The 14,897-nt window shown below is 46.0% G+C and overlaps 1 protein-coding gene across 1 annotated transcript; it reads right to left on the bottom strand.

The window, feature by feature from the left end:
• Nucleotides 1–1,891: 1,891 nt before the first annotated feature.
• Nucleotides 1,892–5,150, bottom strand: LOC119953544 (myeloid-associated differentiation marker-like protein 2). Its single transcript, XM_038777920.1, has one exon. The coding sequence runs from the start codon at nucleotides 4,971–4,973 to the stop codon at nucleotides 4,074–4,076; it is 900 nt and encodes a 299-aa protein (XP_038633848.1). The 5' UTR covers nucleotides 4,974–5,150; the 3' UTR covers nucleotides 1,892–4,073.
• Nucleotides 5,151–14,897: the final 9,747 nt, after the last annotated feature.

The following is a 14,897-nucleotide window of genomic DNA, read 5'->3' as shown; positions in this document are numbered from 1 at the left end:
CCGCTTCTCATTGGAATCGATTGTGTTCTACGTGGTACCGGTGCTAGCTCCGCAATAATTGCTGAATCGGTCCAGGTGCGGTGCTAGCTTTGATGTGATGGAACTCCACAAATCCTACCCCAGTCGCAGGAACGGAGAATCATTCTCAGTCAATCAAACGGTTAACATTGTCAGATACTTAGATCAGTGCTTGTTAATAGAGTTTGCTGGTTGTCCTCTGCCTGAATTCTCTATGCCAAGATGTCAGAAATGTTGTTATGTTGAAGGTCAGCAGGAAAATCTGATTTTCTATCAAGATATACCCTGGTTGAAAAGCTCAAAGTTGATCTATGTATCAGATGACAGTCCTGTGACCATGACCTCATCCATTCCCAACACTGAATGTAATTTCACATGGGGTGGTACAGCACAAGTGGCACAGTGGTTAGCACTGCTGCCTCACCGCGCCAGGGATCCGGGTTCAATTCCGACTTCAGGTGACTGTCTGTGTGGAGTTTGCACGTCCTCCCAGTGTCTGTGTGGGTTTCCTCCGGGTGCTCCGGCTTCCTCCCACAGTCCAAAGATATGCAGGTTAGGTGGATTGGCCATGCTAAATTGCCCCTAGGTGGGATTACAGGATAGAATGGGGGATTGGGCCTAGATAGAGTGTCCTTTCGGAGGGTTGGTGCAGACTCGATGGGCAGAATGGCATCCTGCAATGTAGGGATTCTATGATTCTACACACTTTCCTTTCTTAGACCACTGGCATTTTCACACAAGCAGAGTTTGACAATAACGGGAAGAAAAGGCAGGGGAAAAAAACATTTAAAAACATTTTTTTTTAATGAATTTAGAGTAGCCAATTATTTTTTTCCAGTTAAGGGGCAATTTAGCGTGGCCAATCCACCTACCCTGCACAGCTTCTGGGTGTGGGGGTGAAATCCACACAGACACGGGGAGAATGCGCAAACTCCACACAGACAGTCCCAGAGCCGGGATCGAACCTGGGACCTTGGCGCCGTGAGGTAAGAGTGCTAACCACTGCGGTCCGAAAATAAACACATTTGTTTCACTATTTCAAGCGCTTTCCATTTTTGTTTCAGTTTTTCAATCATTTGTTCTTCTTGTTTGAAATGAACTTTTTGTCCTAGGCATTTTTGAGAAAACACTCAATATGGCCGGTTTCCTCCCCCAGTCCAAAGATGTGCAGGTGAGGAAGGGTTAAGGGGATAGGGCGGATGAGTGAGCCTAGGTTGAGTGCTCTTTCAGAGCATCGGTGCAGACATCAATGGGCCGAATGGCCTCCTTCTGCAGGGAATTTATGACAACTCTGCCGTTCACTTCAAAGTTGCTGTCTGCCGTGCCCTGTTTAGGATAGTCAGCCTTCCCTGCATCTGATAATAATATCCATAAAGGGCAGGATAGACACAGGGGGCAATATGCAGCTTTATTTTGGTTGCGCAATGCCTACAAATTTTTAAAATTTATTTGTTTAGTTCATGGGATGTGGACGTTGCAGGCTGCGCGACCATTTATTGCCCACCCCTAATGGGGGCAGTTAGACGTCACCACATCGCTGTGGGTCTGGAGTCACATGTAGGCCAGACCAGGTAAGGGTGGCAGATTTCCTTCCCTCAAGGACATTGGTGAACCAGATGGTTTTTTTAATGACAATCATTTCATGGTCATCATTAGACTTTTTAATTCCAGATATTTTATTATATCCATTTATTTAAATTTGAACCCACGTCCCCAGATCATTCTCCTGGCTCTCTGGATTACTAGCCCAGCAACAATACCAATACCACCGTCTCCGCTGTGAATCCAGGATAAATTGATGTTCGTTTTGATGACAATCTTTACTCTATGCGTTTTTCTTGCCTCAAATGGAATTAAACAATTTGTCCTCTTATTGCTTTTCAATGAGATTTAATTGCAGTGTTATTATGCAGTAGGCTGTGCTACACATTATTTAAGAACAATCTCAGTTCAGATTTCAAGGCACTAAATCTGACGAATTGTACATTTAAAATGTACTCATGCACATTTACACTCAGAAGCCAGATAATGGGAGTCGCCGGTGCTTTCCAGCATTTGAAAGTATTCAGTAGATTCTATTATTTCGCTGGACTAGATGGACACTCATTTCTGCTTCAGTCTCCCTGATGCAGGAGTAAAACTTGCTGATTCCACCAAAATAAAACAAAGGAGGCCCTTTTATCACCTCCTCTGGCTGAGATTCAACCACATTTAAAACAACAGCCACATGCCCCATCCTTCCCAAATAAAAATCCACACCATCTAAACATTAATTGGACTTAACTCCTGAGATATGCATTCAGCATAGCTTTGCAAAGCAGAACAGCCCGAGGTTTAATTTCATGAGGTAACTCAAGCTACTTTTGTGCACAATTAGTTGCTGCCGGCGATTTGGCTTCTTGTTTAGAATGTAAACGTCTGCTGCGTGACAAACAATAATAATTTAGGGCATTTTACCGCGTCGCTTTAAAGGAGATTGGCGCATAGCTGCAGAGCAGGTACGATAGAGGGTTCTCTTGAAGTGTGATGGGCCAAATGGCCTCCTTTGGCACTACAAAATGTTACATTACTGAATAGCAGCGCTGCTCTTTTTCTTAGGTTCATCTATTTGTATGTTACCATAATTAGAGGTCAACGAAGCACTGGGGTTTATTTCCAGAGGGCACAGAGTTGAAAAGCAAAGAAGTGATGTTAAGATTGTGTAGAACCTGGATTACAGCGCACCAACAGTGCTGTGAACAATTCTGGTCTTTCGTGGTTATAAAAATAGGTGCAACAAAATTACCAGAATGATAATAGGACCGAGAGGTTATACCTAACAGGAAGGGGTGAAGAAGGTGGACCATTAGGGGCTGGTTTAGCTCACTGGGCTAAATCGCTGGCTTTTCAAGCAGGCCAGCAGCACGGTTCGATTCCCGTACCAGCCTTCCCGGACAGGTGCCGGAATGTGGCGACTAGGGGCTTTTCACAGTAACTTCATTGAAGCCTACTCGTGACAATAAGCGAAAAGGCTGAGGGTGACCTGAAATAGATCTTCAAGATTATGACTGTATCTGACAGGAATGAATCCCTATCGTGCAGAAAGAGGCCATTCGGCCCATTGAGTCTGCACCCACCCTTTGAAAGAGCACCCTACTAAGGTCCATGCCTCCATTACTTATCCCCGTAACCCTACCTACCCTTTTGGACACTAAGGGGCAATTAAGCATGGCCAATCCACCTAGCCTACCCATCTTTGGACTGTGGGAGGGAACCCACGCAGACACGGGGAGAACGTGCAAACTCCACACAGACACAGATAGGTGTCGAATGAGACCAGAAAGTGGATGAGGTTCTATAAAGAAGGATGGGAGGGAGCTGATGCAGAGGATAAACACTAGCAAGGTCACAAGACCTGTTTCCACACTCCGAATCATCCACAATGCTGTACCCATAAGATAGGAGCAAGGAAATGTCCCATCCCTTTATGACAAGTCTGTCAGCCTCCAAAAATGATGAGCTGGAATAAGTTTAATGCAAAACAGAACGGCAAGGCTTAAATTTCTGCGCTAATATTTATGGGCCAGTTTTGCAGTATGGAAAAAGTTATTAGAAGAAATCTGTGAATTTTAAATTAGCTGGGACGACAATGCAGTGGACAGAATGTGCTCACTTCATTGACATGCTCCTTCCTAAAATGGATCACTCATTCCCCTGTCGTCTGGTATTGGGATTCAGTACAAACCCTCAGACCAGATTTTGCCCTCAGAGAAACCAAAAATATAAATACTCCCCCATACAATAAATAAAAGTATCCAGCTGCTGTTACAACTATGTCACTTTCTATAATAACATTATTCAGTCCACACACACTCACAAACACCCCTGATATCCTGGATGGGGCAGTTCCAGAATGCTTCCAGGTTATCACCCAAAAATAGGGGTCGATTGCATTTGAACTTGAACAGAGGAGGTGAGGGACCAAGTCCCATTCTTTCAGGCATCTCCTTTTCCACAGAGAGCATCATCATCACAAAAAACAACAGTGACTTTTTGTTTGTTTTCAAAGCGTTTCTTCAAGGTTCTGCGATGTAGCGGATCTTTTGCGAGTAGATCAGATCGACGGTGTAGAGGATGAGGTTGATGTAGGTGAAGATGGCGATGATGAGCTGGCTGTCCCAGGCGCAGTCCCCCAGGGAGCAGCTGGCCGGCCTCTCCATCGAGCCGTACTTGTTGTCGAAGCAGAACACAGGCCAGATGACGGCGGCACTCAGGTAGAGCAGGGTGGCCAGGAAGGTGTAGAGGACCACCACCCTGTCGAAGGGGCATCTCAGCAGGCCGGCCCTTCCGGACACATTGAGGGCGATGACCAGGGCGGTGATGATGAAGCAGAGAGAGTAGACCCCCACACACCACTGGGTGGCTGGGTAGCGGCTGTACTCGCTGCCGCTCAGCAGGGCACCAAACAAGATGCAGGCGACATAAGCCTGGACCACCTTGAGCAGCCCAGAGGTGGTGGCCATGTAGGCACCGGTGTGGCCCGGTTTGGCCCGGGTCAGGTGGATCTCCACCGCGTAGGCAATGCAGGCCAGGGCCGAGGAGGTGGTGGCAGAGATCCTGAAGTTCCTGGACTGGCATTGGTCGCATTCCAGCTCCACAAAGTAGATGGGGTAGATGGTGGTGGCTGTCACATACATGAGTGTGGCTAGCATGGCAAAGGCGATGGTGAAGTTGTCCCAGGAGATGCTCAGGCAGCTGTGCAGCCGGGTGAACTCGAAGGAGAGGATGAGGGCGGTGAGGGCCAGGCACCAGCCCCAGGCGAACATGCAGAAGTGGCCGGAGGCAGCGCCGAAACCGCCGTCGTGAGCCACCAGGCTGAGGGTGATGCAGCCGAACAGAGCCTGCAGGCAGCGGAGCAGTCCCAGCGGGGACAGCAGGGCAGAACTGTTCAGATAGGGACCCCCCGGCTCCATCATGGCAGAGTCCGGGCCAGGCAGGCAGCCCCCGGCAGCCCCAGGCACACAGCCCCCGGCAGGCAGCTCCTCTCCCTCAGCCACAGCAGCAGGCCAGCCTCACACACTCTGCCCGCTGACATGACCGCAGCTGCCGCCTGCTTTGTCCTGGAATGTACCCAGCCGCTATTAATAAAGCAGCAATGTCAGTGAGTCAGGGAGTGAGTGAGGGAGGGAGGGGTGAGTGAGGGAGGGAGTGAAGGAGGGAGTGACGGAGGGAGGGAGTGAATGAGGGAGGGAGTGACGGAGGGAGGGAGTGAGGAACGGAGTGAGGGAGGGAGTGAGTGAGGACACTCCACATCCCCAGTGAGTGAGGACACTCCACATCCCCAGTGAGTGAGTGAGGACACTCCATATCCCCAGTGAGTGAGGACACTCCATATCCCCAGTGAGTGAGTGAGGACACTCCATATCCCCAGTGAGTGAGGACACTCCATATCCCCAGTGAGTGAGTGAGGACACTCCCTATCCCCAGTGAGTGAGTGAGGACACTCCACACCCCCAGTGAGTGAGGACACTCCACATCCCCAGTGAGTGAGGACACTCCATATCCCCAGTGAGTGAGTGAGGACACTCCATATCCCCAGTGAGTGAGGACATTCCATACCCCCAGTGAGTGAGTGAGGACACTCCCTATCCCCAGTGAATGAGTGAGGACACTCCACATCCCCAGTGAGTGAGGACACTCCACACCCCCAGTGAGTGAGGACACTCCATACCCCCAGTGAGTGAGGACACTCCATATCCCCAGTGAGTGAGGACACTCCATACCCCCAGTGAGTGAGGACACTCCATATGCCCAGTGAGTGAGGACACTCCATATCCCCAGTGAGTGAGTGAGGACACTCCCTATCCCCAGTGAATGAGTGAGGACACTCCCTATCCCCAGTGAGTGAGTGAGGACACTCCACATCCCCAGTGAGTGAGTGAGTGAGGACACTCCACACCCCCAGTGAGTGAGGACACTCCATATTCCCAGTGAGTGAGGGCACTCCACATCCCCAGTGAGTGAGGACACTCCACACCCCCAGTGAGTGAGGACATTCCATATCCCCAGTGAGTGAGGACACTCCATATCCCCAGTGAGTGAGGACACTCCACATCCCCAGTGAGTGAGGACACTCCATATCCCCAGTGAGTGAGGATACTCCATATCCCCAGTGAGTGAGTGAGGACACTCCCTATCCCCAGTGAATGAATGAGGACACTCCACATCCCCAGTGAGTGAGTGAGTGAGGACACTCCACACCCCCAGTGAGTGAGGACACTCCACATCCCCAGTGAGTGAGTGAGGACACTCCACATCCCCAGTGAGTGAGTGAGAACACTCCATATCCCCAGTGAGTGAGTGAGGACACTCCCTATCCCCAGTGAATGAGTGAGGACACTCCACATCCCCAGTGAGTGAGTGAGTGAGGACACTCCACACCCCCAGTGAGTGAGGACACTCCACATCCCCAGTGAGTGAGTGAGGACACTCCACACCCCCAATGAGTGAGGACACTCCACATCCCCAGTGAGTGAGTGAGGACACTCCACATCCCCAGTGAGTGAGTTGTAATGTTCTTGTTGGATGGCCTGATTTAGTGTGGCCAACCTACCTACTCTGCACATCTTTGGGTTGTGGGGATGAAACCCACGCAAACACGGGGAGAATGTGCAAACTCCACACGGACAGTGACCCAGAGCCGGGATCGAACCTGGGACCTCGGCGCCGTGAGGCAGCAGTGCTAACCACTGCGCAACCATGCTGCCCGCATGGCCTTATTTATATTACAAGAACACTTGTAGCTAAAGATATAAACAATTTATTAACGTTAACTGTGGGTCAACTATATACAAAAGAACAGATGAATAACAGTATGAACATGCACAAGCAGCCTCTCTCCCAGCTCCCCAGTCAGTCTGGGGTCACCTGAGTCTAACATTCACACTCAAACTGGCTTACCAAATATATATGTATATATATGAGAACAGAAAGCGCAGTATGTACAAATAGTTCAAATCTGCAAATTGTGTCAATAAGGGTTTCTTCTGAAACTGGGTGATCGTCTCAAAGTTTGACCTTGCTGCTCAGAACTTGTAAATTCAATGTTCTCCATGACATTCTTATGCTCAGGAACTGCTGAACTATCTGACACTGCAGCTGACGTTAATTCTAACGTAGGTTCGGCATCCATCACGTAGTTGTGAAAGTCTTCTCTGGTTTTCAAAAGAGTGACAATTTTTTCTAAAAACCAACCCCATGCGCAACGATCTCTTGTTAAAACCAACCCTTCCTCCGTCGGTACATTGTAGGACAGAGCTGCTACTTCTTCAAGTACAATGGCTTTTCTCGATCAATTGCCTGCATCTTCTACTCTCACAATGTCATCACTACTCAGAGTTTGTAAAGTTCTGGACACTCTATCATAGAACTGCTTTTGTTTTGCTTTAATGTTTTGCATTTTCTGCAGTACCACATTCTCCTCCTTCCTTTCCAAGTATGGAAGTGTGGAATTCAACCTTCTATTCATGAGTAACTCTGCTGGCGATCTACCATGTGACAATGGTAATGCTTTGCAATGTGATTTTGCGATATCATGATCAGATTGGCTGTCCATTGCCTTCTGTAACAATTGTTTTACAATGTGTACACTTTTTTTGTTAAGATCTTTGGGATCCAAGCCTATACGAGCATCACCATTTTTTTGTTTCACACATACCATTGCATTTACCCCATTGTTAGGGTCTATCTTCTTGACAACTTGTGGTTTTGTATCTGATATGGGCGGTAGGGTAGAAATGAGATTGAAATGCCGATCTACATCTTCAGCAATTTCACGACTAATAGTTTGTATCAGTGCTTTAGATAATGCATCTTCTTTAAATTGTATCTCGTTGGCGAATGGTAGTGCATTAAAATCAGGGAACACATCGCTGAATTTGCTGGCAATGTTTTCAGAATCGTTGCAGTGCTGATCCAATCCTTTGTGGATGCTGTATATCAACAGCACCAGACCTAATTCTTCGCAGGACTGATAACCTAATAATGAATCCAAGCCCGCAGATACAATACAAAATGGGATGAAATAAACTGTTTTCTGCACCACCAAACTCAGATCACAAACACCAGAACATTCAATGCTTGAACCCTTATAATCTTTCACAGAGATTTTGTGATTTCTTCTCATCGACAGAATTTTTAGATTTTTAAAATAAGCCATGCTTATTAAATTGGCTTTGGCACCAGTGTCTAACTTCAATTGGACCATTGTACTGCTCACTTCAAGTGTCCTCATCAACCTCATTTATTTTAAATGGGGTATCAGTTTGCATTTTTTTTAAGTGTTGGAGAATTTTTTTATGTCTCCAAAAAATTAACTTCTCTGTTATTACTCCAACAAACAATGATGTTTCATCACTGGAGACTGTGTCTTCCACTGTGCTGACTGATCTGGGGTTGAGCTTAGGGTAACAATTCTGAGCAAAGTAATTTTTTTTCCTTTGCATCTGGAACAAAACTTGCCAAACGCTGGACGCTGCCTTAATTTGTGCCTTTGACCACATCTTTTACAGAAATACTTTGTCCTGCTCTTTAACCTGTTTGTTAGTGTGCAAGGAACTGCAGGAACGTTCCCTCCTTTTTTTGACATTTGCCACCTTTTTATGGAAAAAGGGCAGCAACCGGAGTTCTCTCCTCCAAGAAGACGCCACCATTACTTTCTTTTAATAAATTTAGAGTACACAATTAATTTTTTTCCCCAATTAAGGGCCAATTTAGCGTGGCCAACCCACCTACCCTGCACATCTTTGGGTTGTGGGGGTGAAACCCACGCAGACACGGGGAGAATGTGCAAACTCCACACGGACAGTGACCCAGAGTCGGGATTCGAACCCGGGTCCTCAGTGCCGCAGGACGCCTCCATTACCGAGAATAATTTCACAATGCTGCATTGCTAGCTCGTGAGCCAGACAAATCTTAACTGTTTGCTCCAAGGACAGTTCCGATTCCCTCAGCAACCGTTCCCTCAGCTTATTTTCATTCACACCAAACATAATCTGGTCCAGAATCATGGAAGATTCGACAGCGAAAAAATCATAGGTTTTAGCTTTTGACTTTAAATCAGTGATGAAATGATGGAATCAGTGATGTCTTCCGCAAACGTAATCTGAACACATAGCGTTCATAAATTTCATTCTTTCTGGGGGTGCAATGTTCATCAAATTTTCATAAGAACTAGGAGCAGGAGTAGGCCATCTGGCCCCTCGAGCCTGCTCCGCCATTCAATGAGATCATGGCTGATCTTTTGTGGACTCGGCTCCACTTTCTGGCCTGAACACCATAACCCTTAATCCCTTTGTTCTTCAAAAAACTATCTATATTTCTTTAAAACATTTAATGAAGGAGCCTCTACTGCTGCACTGGGCAAGGAATTCCATAGATTCACAACCCTTTGGGTGAAGAAGTTCCTTCTAAACTCAGTCCTAAATCTACTTCCCCTTATTTTGAGGCTATGCCCCCTAGTTCTGCTTTCACCCACCAGTGGAAACAACCTGCCCGCATCTATCCTACCTATTCCCTTCATAATTTTATATGTTTCTATAAGATCCCCCCTCATCCTTCTAAATTCCAACGAGTACACTCCCAGTCTACTCAAGCTCTCCTCGTAATCCAACCCCTTCAGCTCTGGGATTAACCTAGTGAATCTCCTCTGCAAACCCTCCAGCGCCAGTACATTCTTTCTCAGGTAAGGAGACCAAAACTGAACACAATACTCCAGGTGTGGCCTCACTAACACCTTATACAATTGCAGCATAACCTCCCTAGTCTGAAACTCCATTCCTCTAGCAATGAAGGACAAAATTCCATTTGCTTTCTTAATCACCTGTTGCACCTGTAAACCAACTTTTTGTGACTCATGCACGAGCACACCCAGGTCTCTCTGCACAGCAACATGCTTTAATATTTTATTATTTAAATAATAATCCCTTTTGCTGTTATTCCTACCAAAATAGATAAACTCACATTTGTCAACATTGCATTCCATTTGCCAGACCCTAGCCCATTCACTTAACCTTTCCAAATCCCTCTGCAGATTTCCAGTATCCTCTGCACTTTTTGCTTTACCACTCACCTTAGTGTCATCTGCAAACTTGGACACCTTGCACCTGGTCCCCAACTCCAAGTCATCTATGTAAATTGTGAACAATTGTGGGCCCAACACGATCCCTGAGGGACACCACTAGCTACTGATTGCCAACCAGAGAAACACCTATTAATCCCCACTCTTTGCTTTCTATTAATTAACCAATCCTCTATCCATGCTACTACTTTACCCTTAATGCCATGCATCTTTATCTTATGCGGCAACCTTTTGTGTGTCACCTTGTCAAAGGCTTTCTGGAAATCCAGATATACCACATCCATTGGCTCCCCGTTATCTACCGCAATGTCCTCAAAAAATTCCACAAAATTAGTTAGACACGACCTACCCTTTATGAACCCATGCTGCGTCTGCCCAATGGGACAATTTCCATCCAGATGCCTCGCTATTTCTTCTTTGATGATAGATTCCAGCAACTTCCCTACTACCGAAGTTAAGCTCACTGGCCGATAATTACCCGCTTTCTGCCTACCTCCTTTTTTAAACAGTGGTGTCATGTTTGCTCATTTCCAATCCGCCGGGACCACCCCAGTCTAGTGAATTTTGGTAAATTATCACTAGCGCATTTGCAATTTCCCTAGCCATCTTTTAGCACTCTGGGATGCATTCCATCAGGGCCAGGAGACTTGTCTACCTTTAGCCCCATTAGCTTGCCCATCACTACCTCCTTAGTGATAACAATCCCCTCAAAGTCCTCACCTGTCATAGCCTCATTTCTATCAGTCACTGGTATGTTATTTGTGTCTTCCACTGTGAAGACCGACCAAAAACACCTGTGCAGTTCCTCAGCCATTTCCTCATTTCCCATTATTAAATCTCCCTTCTCATCCTCGAAAGGACCAATATTCACATTAGCCACTCTTTTTTGTTTTATATATTTGTAGAAACTTTAACTATCTGTTTTTATATTCTGAGTAAGTTTACTCTCATAATCTATCTTACTCTTCTTTATAGCTTTTTTAGTAGCTTTCTGTTGCCCCCTAAAGATTTCCCAGTCCTCTAGTCTCCCACTAATCGTTGCCACTTTGTATGCTTTTTCCTTCAATTTGATACTCTCCCTTATTTCCTTAGATATCCACGGTCGATTTTCCCTCTTTCTACCGTCCTTCCTTTTTGTTGGTATATACCTTTGCTGATCACTGTGCAAAATCGCTTGGAAGGTTCTCCACTGTTCCTCAACTGTTTCACCATAAAGTATTTGCTCCCAGTCTACTCTTCTCTCATCCCATTGTAATCTCCTTTGTTTAAGCACAAAACACTAGTGTTTGATTTTACTTTCTCACCCTCCATCTGTATTTTAAATTCCACCATATTGTGATCGCTCCTTCCGAGAGGATCCCTAACCATGAAATCATTAATCAATCCTGCCTCATTACATAGGACCAGATCTAGGACTGCTTGTTCCCTCATAGGTTCCATTACATACTGTTCTAGGAAACTATCACGGATACATTCTATAAACTCCTCCTCAAGGCTGCCTTGACCGACCTGGTTAAACCAATCGACATGTAGATTAAAATCCCTCATGATAACTGCTGTACCATTTGTACATGCATCAGTTATCTCTTTGTTTATTGCCTGCCCCACCATAATGTTACTATTTGGTGGCCCATAGACTACTCCTATCAGTGACTTTTTCGCCTTCCTATTCCTGATTTCCACCCACTTCATTAAAATTTTTACTGTCTTCATCATTTGCAAATTAAAATGTATTAAACCCAGTAATTGTTGGAATGGCAAGGTGGCGCAGTGGTTAGCGCTGTTGCCTCATGGTGCCAAGGACCCAGATTCTATACTGGCCCTTGGTCACTGTCCATGTGGAGTTTGCACAATCTCCCTGTGTCTGCGTTGGTCTCACCCCCACAAACCAAAGATATGCAGGGTAGGTGGATTGGCCATGCAGAAGTTCCCATAAATTGGAAAAAAAATAGAACATAGAACATTACAGCGCAGTACGGGCCCTTCGGCCCTCGATGTTGCGCCGACCCGTGAAACCATCTGAAGCCTATCTGACCTACACTATTCCATTTTCATCCATATGTCTATCCAGTGACCACTTAAATGCCCTTAAATTTGGCGAGTCTACTACTGTTGCAGGCAGGGCGTTCCACACCCCTACTACTCTCTGAGTAAAGAAACTGCCTCTGACATCTGTCCTATATCTACCACCCCTCAATTTAAAGCTATGTCCCCTCATGTTGGTCATCACCATCCGAGGAAAAAGACTCTCACTGTCCACCCTATCTAACCCTCTGACTATCTTATATCTCTCTATTAAGTCACCTCTCAGCCTTCTCCTCTCTAACAAAAACAACCTCAAGTCCCTGAGCCTTTCCTCGTAAGACCTTCCCTCCATACCAGGCAACATTCTAGTAAATCTCCTCTGAACCCTTTCCAAAGCTTCCACATCCTTCCTATAATGTGGTGACCAGAACTGCACGCAGTACTCCAGGTGCGGAAGCACCAGAGTTTTGTACAGCTGCAGCATGACCTCGTAGCTCCGAAACTCAATCCCCCAACTGATAAAGGCTAGCACACCATATGCCTTCTTAACAGCCCTATTAACCTGGGTGGCAACTTTCAGGGATTTATGTACCTGGATGCCGAGATCTCTCTGTTCATCAACACTACCAAGAATCTTGCCATTAGCCCAGTACTCTGCATTCCTGTTACTCCTTCCAAAGTGAACCACCTCACACTTTTCCGCATTAAACTCCATCTGCCACCTCTCAGCCCAGCTCTGCAGCTTATCTATGTCCCTCTGTAACCTATAACATACTTCAGCACTATCTACAACTCCACCGACCTTCGTGTCATCTGCAAATTTACTAACCCATCCTTCTACACCCTCTTCCAGGTCATTTATAAAAATGACAAACAGCAGTGGCCCCAAAACAGATCCTTGCGTTACACCACTAGTAACTGAACTCCAGGATGAACATTTGCCATCAACCACCACCCTCTGTCTTCTTTCAGCTAGCCAATTACTGATCCAAACCGCTAAATCACCTTCAATCCCATACTTCCGTATTTTCTGCAATAGCCTACCGTGAGGAACTTTATCAAACGCCTTACTGAAATCCATATACACCACATCAACTGCTTTACCCTCATCCACCTGTTTGGTCACCTTCTCAAAAATCAAGGACAAAGGCTCTGCAATCTCCTCCCTGGCTTCCCAGAGAATCCTAGGATAAATCCCATCTGGCCCAGGGGACTTATCTATTTTGACACTTTCCAAAATTGCTAACACCTCCTCCTTGTGAACCTTGCTTCGGGCCCGGCCGCTGTTAGGAGCATCGCTACCTTTTGCAAATCTGATCTCCTAAATTTACTGCAGTAAGAAACAGATTAAAGTGTTGTTTAAACACACGCCAGTTGCTGTCCACATTATCATGAAATCTGAGACTCATTGGTGGCTTCCATGTTGTTAATTCCTGCAGTTTGCAAAATCTTTAAATCTCTGGACCTCGTGGCAGACTTGTTTTTTCTCAGTGTTTAATGCCATCCAACCTGGTACCATGTAATGTTCTTGTTGGATGGCCAGATTTATATTACAAGAACACTTGTAGCTAAAGCTATAAACACTTTATTAACATTAACTGTTGGCCAACTATATACAAAACAACAGATGAATATCAGTATGAACATGCACAAGCAACCCCTCTCCCAGCTTCATAATCAGTCTGAGGTCACCTGTCTCGAACAATCACTTACATTGGGTCACTGTCTGTGTGGAGTCTGCACGTTCTCCCCGTGTCTGCGTGGGTTTCATCCGGGTGCTCCGGTTTCCTCCCACAAGTCCCGAAAGACGTGCTTGTTAGGTGAATTAGACATTCTGAATTTTCCCTCTGTGTACCCGAACAGGCGCCGGAATGTAGCGACTCGGGGATTTTCACTGTAACTTCATTGCAGTGTTAATGTAAGCCTACTTGTGACAATAAAGATTATTAATATTATTAATCGTGTTCCGCTAGATGGGGCAAATCCAGTCAATTTCTCAGGTACATCATAAATGCAACTTTAAAAAAAATAAGTTTAGAGTCCCCAATTCTTTTCTTTTCCAATTAAGGGGCAATTTAGCCTGGCCAATCCACCCACCTTGCACATCTTACTGGTTATGGGGGTCAGACCCACACAGACATGGGGAGAATGTGCAAACTCCACATGGTCAGTGACCCGGGGTCGTTTTCAAACCCGGATCCTCGGCGGCGTGGGGCAGCACTGCTAACCACTGCGGCAATGTGCGGCTGCCTTAAATGCAATTTGCCACAAAGCACAACCACTTTGTGCCAATGCTACACTTATTCAACAATGGCAGCTTAAATATCCTGAAACTCTTCACTAGAGCCTTGTCAAAGATTATTTGACACCGAGTCGCAATTGAGGAGAGATGACCAAGAGCTCAGTCAAAGAATATTCAAGGAGCATCTTACAGGAAGAGAGTGTTCACACGGAGCATCTTACAGGAAGAGAGAGTTCACAAGGAGCATCTTACAGGAAGAGAGAGTTCACAAGGAGCATCTTACAGGAAGAGATAGTTCACAAGGAGCATCTTACAGGAAGAGAGAGTTCACAAGGAGCATCTTATAGGAAGAGAGAGTTCACAAGGAGCATTTTACAGGAAGAGAGAGTTCACAAGGAGCATCTTACAGGAAGAGAGAGTTCACAAGGAGCATCTTACAGGAAGAGAGAGTTCACAAGGAGCATCTTACAGGAAGAGAGAGTTCACAAGGCGGAG

This window comes from Scyliorhinus canicula, chromosome 18 (genome assembly GCF_902713615.1).
Source record: "Scyliorhinus canicula chromosome 18, sScyCan1.1, whole genome shotgun sequence".
Taxonomy (NCBI): domain Eukaryota; kingdom Metazoa; phylum Chordata; class Chondrichthyes; order Carcharhiniformes; family Scyliorhinidae; genus Scyliorhinus; species Scyliorhinus canicula.
Note: the sequence above shows the minus strand (reverse complement) of the source record. Positions and strands in the feature narration are given on the sequence as shown.

Excerpts from the sequence above, each read along its gene's own strand:
- LOC119953544 (XM_038777920.1), bottom strand. The coding sequence starts at position 4,973 with ATGATGGAGCCGGGGGGTCCCTATCTGAACAGTTCTGCCCTGCTGTCC.